We start from the raw sequence: 14898 nt of genomic DNA, 5'->3' as shown, positions 1-14898 counted from the left end.
TCCCGTTGGAGGCCACTGCAAAGATTCAGGTCCAACCCCGCTGCCATGGGCAGGGACACCTTCACTGGACCAGCTCGCTCAAAGCCCTGTCCAACCCAGCCTCGGCAAAGCAAGCAAAACCCATCATGAGCTGCCAAATCCACTCTCAGAGCCAAAAAACCCCAAAGATGAGGAGCAGCAGGGTTTCGTGAGCTCATGTCCTCCAGCGGGAGGTTCTGCAGACCAGAATCTCCCCAAACCATGCTGCTGGCAGCACTGACCCCAAAGCACCCTCCCCACCTGGCTCTGGGGTGCTGCACAGGGACAGAGCTCCAGGAACCCCGTTGCAGCCGTGGGGTGCGGTGCTCCTCTGCCTGCGGGGTGCAGGATGGAGGTGCGGGATAGCCCCTGAGGCAAGCAAAGGGTGCTGGGGCTGCCCTCCTGCTGCTGTGTCCTCTTGGTGATCCCACATGGGGCCGGGAGGTTGCTCAGAGCACGCTGGGCTGCCCCTCGCACAGAGGCCAGCGTGGCACAGCACGGCACAGCACAGCATGGCACGGCACAGCATGGCACGGCACGGCACAGCATGGCACAGCATGGCACGGCACAGCATGGCAAGGCATGGCATGGCATGGCATGGCACGGCATGGCATGGCATGGCATGGCATGGCATGGCACAGCATGGCACAGCATGGCAAGGCATGGCACGGCACAGCATGGCACAGCATGGCACGGCATGGCACAGCATGGCACAGCATGGCACGGCACAGCACAGCATGGCAAGGCATGGCCTGGCCTGGCACAGCCGCCAAGGATGCCCGAGGTGAGTTCCAGCGAAAGAACTCAGGGCTGTGACCCGGCAGCTCTTCCCGAGGGTTTTCCCCTGGGTTTCACCCGGCTCCAGCTCTCGAAGGATGCGCTGGGGACACGAGGCAAGCTCGTGCGCCGGTAATTTCTGAGGGATCTACACCCGAAAGGGCAAGGGCGGGGGGAAAAACGCCGCAAACGTGCGGGTGGAATGCAGGGCTGTGCCACCCTGCCCGCGGGGTGTTCCGAGGGAGGCCGGGGCAGCGCAGGAGCGGCCGGAGGGAGCCGCGGGCGGGCAGGGCGTGCGGGCAGCGCCGCGTCCCGCCGGCCCCGGAGCTGGCAGGACCTGTTGTGCGAGGTGCCGGGGAGAGGCTGGAATGGCTCGCGCCCGCGAGCGTGTTGCAGCAATTCCCAGCGCACGTCATGTGGGTTTTGCAACCGCCCCAACTGTCTCGGGCTGGATGCGCCCGAAGGGCCCGCGGGGAACCGAGCGCTCCGGGGCCCGCGGCGGGCACGGCAACGCCCGGCGGGACAGCCGGGCACGGCCCCCGGCCCTGCCCAGCCCGGCGCACAGCTCTCCAGCGGCCCTTTATCCGCAGGGCTGAACGCCAAAGGGCGGCATCTCCTTCCCTGGCAATAGGGAATAATCAATCCTTCGAGGAAGAGGAAGGGAAAACCCGAGAAATCCCGGCCGCCGTGGGTGCGGCAGGATATTTGCACACGTGCCGGACTGGTGTCCAGTCCTCTTGCTGCCCATTGCCGTGGTGATGCCATGGGATGCACAGGCTCGAGGTTGTGGAGATCTGGGGAAAAGTGAGTCCTCGTGGAAAACAGCGGCTGCAAGATGTGGGTGCGTGGCCTCTGTCTCAGCTGGGAAATTCTGGCATCCTCCTCCGTGCTCTGACCTGCTCATTAGAAACCCCCGAAGGGTGATCATTCCAAAAAAAGTGAGTGGGAGAGACCGAGGAATTTGGTGACGAGCCAGAAAATTCCGTATGGCACCCGGACAGCAGCCAGCAGTGGGCAGAACACCAATGTGGCTGGACTCGGTGATCTTAGAGGCCTTTCCCAAACTATTCCCTGATTGTGGAGCCAGGGTAGAGCCTCATTTGATTCCAGAGAGGGGGCACAGCTTTGGAAGTGCCCACGGCATCAACCCAAACGCAGCCAATGTCCCCAACAGCCGCATGTCACCTCATGTGGCCACGGCATGTGCCACGCTGGCTGAGGTCCCCAGGAGTGAGCGGGATAAAACAGCAAGAGGCTGCCCTGGGCTCATGTCCAGACGGTGCCAAATCCTGCCAGGCACAGCAGCAGTGCCACCGTCCCACCGGGGTCACCTCCCTGTCGGCATGGCAGGAGCGGGGCTGGCTTGCTTCCCCCCAGGCACAAGCATGTACCCCCGTGCACACCATGGGGCACAAAAATCAGCCCTGGGAGGTGGGACCCAGGTCCTTCCTCCTTCCCCAAACTGCCCTGCAGGGCATTCAGCTCCACGCCCACCGATCCTGGTGGTCCCCATCACACCACCAGATCTTTTGGAAGACTGATACTGGTGGGATGGGGTGATTGACAGTGCTGCCTCATGAGTGGGATAATCCCTGGGAGCAGACATGTCTGGAGACTCTGGATAAGCAGGGAGAGAGCCAGAAGGGCTGTCACCCAGGGCAGGGGACGAGGCCCACGTGAGCCATGCACAGCCCCCCCTGGGCACTACCAGCGAGGTCAGCAGCACCTCCCAGCTCCAGGGTTTGGCCCAGCCTGGTGGGTTAGGTCTGGTTTAGGGTGTTGGATGAGAACCATCCCAGCTGATGGGCAGCTTCCAGCTGCTGAGGGGTTTTAAGGAAATTAAAGGGCGACTTATAAAACTTGTGGGTTTCTCCCCAAAACAGGAAATGAAATGGTTCCTTTGCCTTGCACTGCATCACACCCCGTTGTCACTTGGTGCCACCACATCCATCCCAGCCCTGTGATCTGCAGCACTAACTCCTTCACCCTCCAATCCCTCCTCCTTCTCATTCTCCTCCTGCTTCCAGCCCGGTCTCAGTGACAGATTTGCAACTCAGCACCTTCAAAATTTAACCTACGATCCAAACCCCACAAAGTGGAGGTGGTTTTGTTCATTTAGTTGCAACTAAAAGGACCAAAAAACTCCAAGCCAACTGCACAAGTCCATGTCCCACTTCTTCATAGGCCACAGCGAGGTCACAGGAGCTGCCACCACTCGAGGACAACGGTCCCCAGGAAACACAGCCTTACATCTTCTTGGCTGGCTGGTGAAGGACACTTAAAAGTAAATTAAAAACCACTAAAATGGCAAATGTGATAGCTGAGAGGGCCCCTGCAGTCTTGAAAAACAAGAACCTCCCTTAGAAACAGCACTCCGGCCTCCTAATAACCTTAATCGCTCCCGACAGCCCCAAGAACCAGGTTTAACAACATGACTGGGCTTTGTTTGCTTTTCAGGCTGCTTTATCTCACACGGCACCTTGCAATCAGCTCAGGCAAAACCCCAGTTCTTCTAAAACTCCCCCCTGCTTCCCTGTAGTCACAAACTCCAGCTCCCAAAACAGAGGCTGGGGCAGATCCTGGTGCTGGCACGCTGGCATCCCACCATGGGAAACCCCCAGCAAATCTGGGAAAGCTCTGTGCTGCCCTTTGTACTCCCCAGCTTGCAGGGCAGGGTAATAAAAACATCTTTTTTATCTCTTTTTGCTGGATTTACATCCCCATCTGGGCTATGTAAATATTGCTCATGTCAGTGCATCCCTCTGTGGGGTTAGAGGAGGGCTGGGAGCCCGGATGGACATGGGAAAGGCTCCAGGAATGCTGAGGTCCACAGCACCCTAGGCCAATAAAGCTGTGAAACGGCACCAGAACAGCACCCTGATAATTGGTGAAAGCTCCAAATCCTGCAGATTTGGGAAAGAGGGTGACAACCACAGTGTCACCTTTAGGGGATGGGAGCCTCCAAAAGGCCAGCAATGGTCAATGACCCCATCATCCCAATTTAGATGGGATCATTTCCAAGAATTACCTCTTGCAATCAAAGCAACGTGACCAACAGGTTGAGGGAGGAGATTCTCCCCCTTTTCTAAAGGGGCTTCAAGGGAGCTGGACAGGGACAGGACACAGGAGTGGCTCCACACTGCCCGAGGGCAGGGTTAGATGGGATATTGGGAAGGAATTGTTCTCTGGGAGGGTGGGCAGGCCCTGGCACAGGGTGCCCAGGGAAGCTGTGGCCGCCCCTGGATCCCTGGCAGTGCCCAAGGCCAGGCTGGACATTGGGGCTTGAGCAGCTGGGGACAGTGGGAGGTGTCCCTGCCCATGGCAGGGGTTAGAATGTGGTGATTTTTTGGCTTTGAACCCAAAGCACTCTGTGATTTATCCTTACATTGGGATTTCTCTTCCCAGCTCCTAAACCTCCAGCCATGCTCACCCACCCACAGAATCTTCTTCAGACCAGAGAGGAATCCAGGTTTTCTCCTCCCCCTCTTTCACATGACTGTTAGCATGAAATGCTTTATTTTCTCAAAAGAAAAAAACAAAAAAACAAAAAACCAAACCTTGTTCTTTCTTACCATCACAATGCTTTCTTCATTACAATACTGAGTAAAAATAGCCTTTTCCACCTGTTCTCACCTCTAAGGATGTGAAACCAGCACAAAGAAATCCCCCAGCAAAACATGTGGGAATTCAGGAATAAGGGTGACACCAGCCCTGCCATGGCCTCAGGATCTGGCCACTCAGGACTGTGGTCCATGCACCATTCCAGCTTCCCTAAGCACAAGGAGCTCCAGCAGCCTCTGCTCCCTGTCTGGAGCTGGGCTGCAGGGGGGAAGCTGTTCCCCAGATTCTTGCACACAGATCAGGGGATGCTGATGGACACAGAGATGCACTCAGAGGAGCTGCAGCCAAACCAGACCAGCTCCTCAGGCCATCTCTCCGAATGCTTTCAGTTCCATTTCCAGGCCCCAAAACATTAAATATTAAGCGAAGAGAGTTAATCTATACCTGGGATATTGACACAAAGCAGAGGAGGGGAGAAGGAAAAGATAAATAGACCTTTTTAAAAAAAAAAAAAAAAAAATCTGTGTGCCTCTGCAGGCTGTCCCATTGGGGCTTTCCAGACCTCGGGTACAGCACCAAGGATGTGTTTGGAGGAACAAGAAGCACCAAGAAATGTCACTCTCCTGGCTCTGCCCAGGTAGCTGGAGCTCCCTCTGGGACCCTCGGGTGGCTCCTTGGCTGGGGGCACAGCCCTGGTCAGGGACAAGGCCACCTTGTGGTCCTCTGTCCCAAGGCTGGGGCACGTCCGAGCAGAGGCAGAGCGGACCCTGAGGTGAGAAGGTTCATGCCCAGGCCATGCTCACCAGGACTGTGCTGCCACTCAAAAGGGCTTTTGGAGCTGAGGAAGATGAGGGGGCTGGGCTGGCTCACCTGGCCCTTGGCTCAGGTTCAGCCCTCACTGTGGGACCAGCACCGGGACAGCCACGGATCCGTGGATCCCTCAGCACCAGAACGAGCCTTGTACAACCGGAGGCAAACGTCAGCACTCGTCTCCCAGCAAACACCCTCAAGCATCACTCAACACCTCTCCAGCAAAGCTGGATTTTTTTTTTCCTGGCCGAGTGCTCACATGTATATTATTTTTTTTATTCCGGTCTCAGCATTCCTCCACTCCCCCCGCAAGAAAATAAACCCGAGAGCACAGAGTGTGCCTCGCAAAGGCCCCGGCGTGGCGTCCCGCGGGGAAGGGACACGCGGTGGTCGCAGCAGCCCGCCCGCCCCAGCCCGCCGTGCTTGTTGACATAGGCAGCACAGTATATTTCTTTAAAGAGAGGAGCCTATGCATTCGATGCATTGCTGCCACAGGGTTTGTTTTCAAAGCCTGACCCCAGACCTGAACTCCACAGATCCTGCATTTCTCAAGATCAAACGCAAGAAAACGTGACCAATGCAAACAAGAAATAAACCTTGATAATTATAGCCGGGGCGGCTATTGTTTAGTGCCGACTAGCACCCGCTTTAGCATAAACAGAACCCTATTTTTAAAGGGATGCCTGACCAGCTGACAGCATTTCTCCCCATTTTGCCTCCAAACCCCCTGTTTGATAGAAACCCACCTCCCTGAGACCTGGAGGAGGTTTAAGAGCACAGACAAAAGGCTGAGCCATGCCCACAGCCATACTGGATGCCGCTGCCGGAGCAGGGAGCGGATCCTCGTCCTCCCAACCTGCTGCCTGTTGGCGGGGGATGAGGGGCTCCCTGGGGTCCGGCTGTTGCTTGCAGCTGGCGGGCTCAGAGTGACGTCGGAGGACAAACAGACAGCACCGGTCTTTTCAGGAAGGCCACATCACTTAGCGCTTGGAAAGGAGCTACGATATTTTCCTGATTATGTTTGCACGCAAACGAGCGCCGCGGGGAAATTATGCAATGCTGAGCGGGGAGGGGTGGGAGCGAGGGAGGAAGGGCTGGAGGGGGGCTCCGGGCTGCACCCCGCTGCCCTCAGCCCCAGCCAGTGCAGCTGCAGCCCCGGAGGTGCCGCAGATGGATCCGCCACCGCCGCCGGAGCCTCGGCACCACAACCTCGGAGCCGCGGCTCAGTTATTAACGGCCTCTTCATTAAGCACCCAGACCAAAATGCAGATATTCCTCACCCAGGCAATTTAATTACCCAGCCCGGGTTCACCTCGCACACCCACACGCCTTTCTTTTTCGAGGCCTCTGTGCGGTCATAGCCTTAAATAAATAGATGGCAGGAGCAAGAGGCAGATGCTGACTCCTACAACCTCTGTCTTGGGCACAGAGCCTTTAAACCACCAGAACTTGCAGTATTTAATTTCTTTTGTTACCGCTTCTACCTTTAGAGCCCTGCCTTAGGCTTTCTAGATACAATCACAGGCAGCAGGAAACAGAGAGCTACACTATGAGCTTCCTGGGCATCACATGCGCTCACACACAACACACACACACTCCCGGCCCATCAATCACCCTAATTACAACTGGCCACACGTCTGCAGCTCGCTGTGGTGCTCCGTTAGTGCCTGTAATTACATGGTCCCATCGTTTCCCTGGTAAGAGTATCACAGAGTTAATTTGGGATTCTACATGTGGTGGATCCCGTAATGAATTTCATCCTGGCGCGCTCCCCGCCGCACTCGCCGGCCATGCGCCAGCTGAGGGAGGGAACAACGCTGGTCCCAAAACAAGGCTTTAAGGTCCTTACACAGCCCTGGCACTCATCTCTCCCCGGCACGCTCCTGGCTCCTGGCTGCTGCCCACGTCCCACCCAGAGGCAGGACAGCACCACGGGCAGGTCCCCTCAGCGTCAAGTGCCCATCTGCCCCTGGCAGATGAGAACAAGGTGGGCCACGGGTATCCATCGCGAGGATGGATGTGATCTTCCAGGGGGACAGCAGGACCTGGGACAAGGCTGGGCCTCCCAACACCGGTGTCCAGCTGGGACCACCATGACATCAGGCTGGTGACCCTCTGCCAAGTCTACTGCAACAGCAGGGTCTTGGCAGCAAGGAACATCCCTTTTCTTCATATTAACCCTACCCAGTCTGCACCCTGGCCAGACCTGTCGGTCCTACTAAAACACACATGGTGCAGTCCATGGATTCTGCTTTTCAGGGATGTGAAGTGCTGGAGACCCCGCGCTGCCCTCGGAGTGACCGCGCAGGTGGCGCTGCCAGCCCTGCCCTGTGCCGACCGTCCCACTGCATGGACACGGCTCGGAGGGAGCGTGGCAGCAGGGCAGATGCTCTCCTGGAGCCACCCCCGCCCAACAAGGCAGATAGAAAGCTTGAAAACCCATAAAATAGAACAATAATAAAGCAAACTGGAGGGGGTGGCTCACACCCAGCAGCTGATTCACCAGCGCTGCTCTGCTTTACCCCAAGACACACCGGCAGGACAAGCTAAGGGCGTGTTTTCAGCCGAATTACTTTTAATTGAGTACATCGGAGCTTAGAAACACATGATGCTGTCGGAGATAAATATAGCCACGGCTACGAGGATAGAGGGGGCAGGGAGCAATCGAGGTTCCACACAGCCGAGAAGGAGCTTCCAGCTCCGGGAGGCAGCGCCGGCCGCGCCGCCGCACCTTCCCCCGTTCCGCTCGGGCATCCCCGCTCCGCTCGGGCACCCCCCGCACGCACCACCCTGCCCGGCCCGGGGAAGGGGCCGCGGAGCCCATACCTGTTTTAAACTCTAGCGCCGGATCCTTCTCCCCCTCGCCCAGGTCGCTCTGCAGCATCATGTAGAGGATCCCGAAGGAGTTGTGGATGCCGAAGATGGAGCCGTTGCACCAGGCGGCGGCGAAGACCACCACCCAGCCGAAGCCGCCCTCGGGGGGCTGGAAGGGCGCGGCGACCCCGCTCTGTCCCCGCTCAGCCGCGGACCCGGCCCCGGCCCCAGCCCCGGCCCCGGCCCCGGCCGCGGCCCCAGCCCCGGCCCCGGCCCCGGCCCCGGCCCCGGGCTCGCTCTCGCCCGCCGCCGCCGCCGGCACCTTCTCGTCGCGTTGCGCCATCGCGGCCGCGCTCCGGCCGCCGCCCGCCGCCCGACTGCCCCGCAGCCGGTCCCACATGCCCGCCGCCCCCCCCGGCCGGCCCCCCCGCCCGCCCCCTCCTGCCGCAGCCTCACTCCCCGCCTCCCCTCCGCCGCCTCCATCCTCCTCCTCCTCCTCCATCGCGCCGCTCGGCCCCCGCGTCCCTACCTGCGGCGGGGGCCGCCCGCCCGCCCGCGCCCCCCTCCCGTCCCCCCGCGGCGCTCAAAGGCGGCCCCGGGCCCGGCCGCGGCCCCGCATCGCCCGCCGAGCCGCCGCGCCGCCCCCGCCGCCGCATCCTGCGGCGGGCCCGGCCCGGGGCGGGCCCCCGCCAGCGCCGCCCCCGCGGGGCCCGGCGGGGCGCGGGGGGCGGCGGGGAGCGATGGGGAGCGATGGGGAGCGATGGGGCAGCCGCCGCCGCCCCCCGGCCCCGCCGCACGGTGCCCCGGCCGCGGCGCATCCCGCGGGCGCGGCCCGGGGGCTCTCGGTGGCCCGGCGGGGGATGCTGCCGCTCCCTCCGCCCCGCGGCGGAGCCCCCGGGGCCGCCCGTGCAGGTGGCGAGCAGCCGGCGAGGAGATGCCTTTCCTTCCACGCCGGGCGTCCCGGTAGGGTCTTTGGCGCGCCCTACCCCGAAAAGTTCGGAGAGCGTTTGTGTGCCGCTGACCCGGCTCCTTGCTGGGGGAAGCCGCCGCCACCGCCCCGGCAGCGGGGGCTGTCCCCAGGGCCGCGGGTCACCCCACGCTGCCTTCTCCGGGCGGGATGGCAGCGGCCACCCAAACCCAACGATTTCAGGTGCTGTTCCCTCGCTTCTGCCTTGTTTTGCAGCAAGCTGTGCCTTTTCCCTTCTTTCAATAAATAATTACAAACCCACCAATATATTAAAGCCTGTCTTTTCACACGCTGAAGGTATTTACACTTTCATATATGCCAAGTCTGAGTTATTATTCTTTCTTTCCCCTAATGGCTGTGTCAGTGTCAGATTCCTATCAGAGTAAAATAATACATCCCAACCTCCCGCTGCTCTTTCTTTACCTCCAGGGATATTAATTACAGGGCAGGGTGCGGAGCCGGCAGGGAGGCGGCGGCAGGGCCGCACTATCTCCCTGCCTCTCCCGAAGCCTGAGAGCAGCACCCGGCCAGGGACTGCGGCTTTGGAAGGCTTTTGTCTACGTGCCGCGGCTCGCCGGGCTTGGAGAACCCTTCTGGGACACGGCTACAGCCAGGAAAACCTCTCCTCGGCCTTCCCGCCTGCTCCCGCCGGCAAATCACTGCCAGCTCCATGGCCATCCGCTTCCTCCCAGGCAGAGGATGAGGAGCAGCGGCTCTGCCCGGCTCTGAGCAGCCTCTGTGAGCGATGGCGAGACCCGGGCTGGAGGGATGCGCCCATGGGGAGCTCGGTCTCCTCCCCTCGCCTTCCCTCCTGGGCGCCGCACCCATGGATGAGCCCAAATCCCCCCGGCCGGTGGGCTGCCCGGCGGGAACGCCGCGCTCAGGTCAGCCTCGCTGCTGGAGGAACTGCATTTTTATTTCCCTTCCTCTCCGGTGGAGTCTCCTCCCCGGATCCCCATCTCCACAGCGCGGCCGGGGGAGGCTTGGGAGGTTTGGAAGCATCTTCCACTGCCCTCTGCCGACACAACCAGCAGCTAAATTTTAATTTCCACATCACCAGAAAGCCTGCTCAGATTCCTGGCCTGCTGGTTTTATTTTGTTAAGCCCCTGCAAGCCGACAGAGAAGGGGCCTGGGGTACACCAGGTGGTGCACAGGGAAGCTGCCCCCCAAAATATTAATTCAACACTGCAGCAAAACAAGGCTGGATTAAAAAGAGCAGTGAGAGAAGTGGGAGAGCCCTTTGCCACAGAAAACACCATGTTATGGAGACTTCTTCCTCCTGGAGCTGCAGAAGGCTCTCACAGACTCGGAAACAGGAGATTAATTCTCCTTGGACCTTGAGCCAGACACAAAACCCAGGGAGCAGCATCTGCCCTGGATGCTGGCTGCATGGTGCCTGGGCAGAGCATTTTTTGGCCCAGGCATCACTGGTCTGGACTGGACCAGTAGGATGAGTGAAATCACAGAAGGGGCTGAAAAAGTGGGGTTAAAAGTCTGGGCTGGGTGAGATGATAGAGGTTTCATCGAGGAGGGAGATGTAGCCTGGGAAGCTCTGGGAAATCCAAGCAGGAACAGCTCTGCCTGCTGTAAGAACACGGAGCATCCCACCCAGAGGCTCTGCAGCTTCATAACCACAAGATGAAAGAAACTCTGAGGAAAACCAGATAAAGCTGCTCTTCCCTGGTTGAACTCCATGCTAAAACACCCTTCTGTGTCTGCCACATGGTTTCCCTCGAAGCCCTGAGCCTGCCAGCTTGGTGAGGGATGCAGTGGATGGCAGCAGCACCTTCAGGCTCTCCAGATCCACATCTGGCATCCCTGGAGAGCTGGCAGGGAGCACCTCATGTCACATCAGGCAACGTGTGGCTGTCAGCAGCCTGTGCTTGGCTCCCAACCCTGGTGCCAGAGCCCCTGCCAGAGGGATTGGCTCCTGCTCAACGTGTGTGCCTGGTTGTGCAGAAAGGGAGGGGGAATGGAAATATCTGTGCAAACAGCTTGGGAAGTGCTGTGGGAGGACGTGGCCTCGGAGAACACAAATCCCTGGCGGCTTTGCAGCCTGGCTTGGTTTAGTGACATGGGGATGATGCCTTAAATTTCAGTTTCTGTATTTTCCAGACTCTGTACTGCATTAGTTCATAACTCTGAACTCCATATAAAGTGTTAGCAAGCTCTCCTCACAGCTCAGTCACACAGAACAATCCTTTCCAGCCCCAGAACCAAGGACACCGTTGCAGCTTCAGGCCCAAAAAGTGCAAACAACAGAGAATTGAGGAGAGCAAACTGAGAGGATGGGACTGCTGGAATCACCTGGAGCTGGATGGGACTGCTGGAATCACCTGGAGCTGGAATTGGACAATGAACCCCAGTATGAAAATGGACCAAAACTTATAAAAGTGTGAAAACTCGTGACCCTCGTCCATCTTGGGTGTAGCCCTGGTTGGGCTCTTGCACTGCCCAAGGTGGATCCTGTGAAGGCCTTTCAATAAATCCCTACTCTGTTCCTTTAACTCTGTCCAGCCTCTGCTCTAGGAGCCTCTCAAAGCATCAGGGACATGTAGGGTTGTCCTGAGGACAAAACCTCACTGACAGCATCTGCTGCAAGGCCAAAAGCTCTGGGAAAACATCTCTACTGGTGAGCAGCTCTCAGCAGAGACACTCACATGCTGGGCACAGCCCCTTCCTTCATTAGCAATGCTCCTTTCTCTAGATTGGAGCTGTAGCTAAGACAGCTGCTGCATCTGGCCTGGCAGAGGCACCGTCCCAGAGGAAAAAGGAGCTCGGGGGCAGCCTTTGGGATGCGGCAGAACTCCCTCCCTGGCAGGGCTACTGGAATGCAGAGTCGGGAGCCCAAGGCTTGTCCCAGGGAGAAGGCAGAGAGAGGACCAGCACACTGCAATGTCCTTCCTCTGCCTGACCTTCCCAATATTTGGGATCAAAAATATCACAGGTGGCATTTTCCACCTTATTGGCAAGATTGAAGTCTGTTCTACTTAGCTTGGCTGAAAAATGAGGCAACTTAGAAGTGCTGGTGTGAGCAGCGGGTTTTCAGGGAAGCATGTGCCACCAAACCCCACATTTGGCTTCATTTTGGCAGTGGAAATCACAGCACTGTGTCCACTCCAGGGGCTCCAGGCTGGGTGGGGAACATGGTGCTGCTCAGACTCTGCTGCCCTACCTGATTTTTCGTGCAGCAGAGGAAATCCACTGTTTCTGGCCCAAACAGAGGAACTGGGCTGTTCTGTGTTGTATTAAAGGACTTCTGGAGCCCCACAGCTGCCTGCTCACCTTCAACCATCCAGCTGCAGAGGTGTGGAGGGCATTTTCTCAGCGTGCCTCACTGGCTTTCCATATTTCCTTTGAAATAGGAGCTCCAAGGGCATGTTCCTGTGGGGAAGTGGAAGTTCCTGCCCAGCCCCACCAACCTCAACCACGCTGCAGCCGCCAGCGGCCACCCCAGCTCTGCCACGTAACCCCGCAGGACCTCGGCACGAGGTGCCAGAGATGCTCTGCTGATGGCAAGAGCTCGAGCCGGCACACAAAGGAGGCAAGGATCCAGCTGTAAATTAATATTTTATAGAACACCAAGAAAAATCAGAGAGGCTAATTACAGCGATAATCATCGCGGCCCGGAGGCATTTCCATGGAAGTCAGGAATTACCCAGGATTACCTCAGCCCGCGCGGGAGGCGAGCGCGTGCGGCGGTGCCACGGTGCCCGACACCTCCTCCTGGGCCACATGGGGGTCCACGACCCAAAACAAAGAGCTTTGGCAGCCTCCTGGCGTCCCACTGCAGCCGCAGAGCCTTTGGCTTGCTGAGCTGGCTGGGGTGGATGCAGGGGTCTGGGGTTTGGGGCTGGGCGCTCCCCTGGGCCCCGCTGTGCCTGTTTGTCTGCAGTGTCACCGGTGTGGGAGCCACCGCTGACCCCGAGCTGCTCAAAGTCTCAAAGGGTTCAGGGAATCACTGGCAAAAAGTTTGTGGATGTGCCCCCAGGGTAAGTTTTTCCCATGATTCATTAATTTACTGTTATTAACTGATATTTGCATCGTTTATCCAGTGATGGAATGAATTCCCTTGGGAAAGGGTGAATTCCCCATCAGCTCCTCACTTTGGAGGGCGGGGGCACTGCCCAGCTCCAGCATGGCACAAAGGTGGCTCACAGCAAGCCTGGAACCTCTCTGGGAGCTGCACGGCCAGGAGCTCTGCAGGCTCCTGTCCCACAGCCCAGGACAAAGCCAGCCAGACACCTCCAGGGGGAGCGGCTCGGGGAGCAGAGAAGCCTTGGTGCAGCTGGTTTGTGCCTCTGAGCTCAAGCAGAGGACACAGCCGGTCTGACACCCAGAAAAAACTCAGGTAAAACCTCTCGTGTGCTGTGCACAGAGCTGGGAAGATCCTGGGCAGAGGCTGGCCCTGGGCTGAGGGTGCTGAAGGTGCTCAGCTCTGTGGGTGCTGCTGCCCTCACCCTCCCAAGCTGTGTGGGGCACCCTGGGCACGCTGCCTGTGCCCCCCAAGCTCGGGTATGTGTGTGCCTGAGAGCACCCAGGAATAGAGGAGCTGCTCTGGGAGCTCCAGGGGCTGAGGCCTGGGCAGTTGTGCCACCCTTTGGGTTTGCTCCTGGCCCCTCGAGGGCTTGCGACATGCTGAGCTGCTCCTGGCAGCACTGAGAGCTCCGGAGCTGCTCCGAGCGAGGGCTGGGAGCCACCGAGGGCTGCAGGCAGGAGGGGGCAGCTCTGTCCTGGGGCACGGCAGAGGGGCTGCTCATCCCTGCTGTCCCCAGATCCCTGCCTGGCGCTGTCGCAGGCTGTGCTGTCCTGGCAGCAGCATCATCTTCTCCCTGGCCGGCTGCACTTGTAGCTCTGTTTGGCTCACGGAAAACTTTTACTTCATTTCTTGAGACGAGAACACTTCTGGTGACACCAGCACAGGAACAGGACAGCTTGGCCAAGGCAGTCCAGGATGAATCTGAGGTGCCCAGCCTGAGTGTCCGCTGCTCAGGAAGGTCCTTGGGCACACCGGCAGGAGTGAGGACAGGAGGGAGGGTGCAGCAGCCGTGACTGGCGTGGGCTGCAGAGCTGCCCGGGCTCCTCCGGGCACGGCAGAGCTGCCCCGGCTCCTCCGGGCACGGCAGGGCTGCCCGGGCTCCTCCGGGCACGGCAGGGCTGCCCTTGCACCGCTGCCTGCGGAAGAGACGGGCTCCGGGCTGGGACACAGCCTTGTGCCAGACCCCTAGGTCCAGCCTAGTGAGTGCTCCGGAGATGGCAGCTGTCCCTTTTGGGGTGCCCTCGCCCCTCCTCCATGCCGGTTTTCTCTCCCTGACAAGCACCATCCCGATGTGCAGGGGATGAGGAGCTCTCGCCGCTGCCTCCTCGCTGCTGGATGCGGCGCCTTCCTGACAAGCACGGCTTAATCCCGCCCTGGAGCGCTCCGCGAAGAAATCAAAGCGTGAGTCATCTCCCTCCAAACCTCAAACCGTGTCACAGATTATCCCTCGTGCTGCTGGAGTTCTTTCTTCCCCCACACGCCTCAGTGCGAGGGGAGGCGAGCGCGTTTCCCGCACGGCAGCTCCCGCGCAGCTCGAAGCACCTGTCCCTGCCGGCTCGCTCTGCCCTCTAGTAGCGGCTGCGCTTAGAGCAGCTGTAGAATCGCGGCATCGTGGAATTGTTCAGGGTGGAAAAGCCTTCATCGAGTCCGACCATCCCCACAGCACTGCCAAACTCAACATTAACAAGTGCCACATGTACACATCCTCTAAATCCCCTCGGGGACGGCGACTCCATCACTGCCCTGGGCTGGGCAGCCTTTTCCATGAAGAAATTGTCCTTAACATCCAATCTAAACCTCCCCTGGCCCAGCCTGAAGCCGTTCCCTCTCCTCCTGTCCCTGTTCCCTGGGAGTAGAGCCCGACCCCACTGGCTGTCCCCTCCTGTCAGGAGTTGTGCAGAGCCACAAGGT

The 14898-nt window shown here is 59.1% G+C and overlaps 1 protein-coding gene across 1 annotated transcript in view; it reads right to left on the bottom strand.

The window, feature by feature from the left end:
• Nucleotides 1-8380, bottom strand: part of SLC16A2 (solute carrier family 16 member 2) — a 41287-nt gene extending 32907 nt beyond the window's left edge. The window contains exon 1 of the mRNA XM_038122668.1: nucleotides 7993-8380. Coding sequence (XP_037978596.1) covers nucleotides 7993-8380 — 388 coding nt within the window. The remainder of the gene's footprint in view (nucleotides 1-7992) is intronic.
• Between the last annotated feature and the right edge of the window lie 6518 nt (nucleotides 8381-14898).

Source organism: Motacilla alba, chromosome 4A (genome assembly GCF_015832195.1).
Source record: "Motacilla alba alba isolate MOTALB_02 chromosome 4A, Motacilla_alba_V1.0_pri, whole genome shotgun sequence".
NCBI classification, from domain to species: domain Eukaryota; kingdom Metazoa; phylum Chordata; class Aves; order Passeriformes; family Motacillidae; genus Motacilla; species Motacilla alba.
This window is presented reverse-complemented; position numbering and strand designations above follow the sequence as displayed.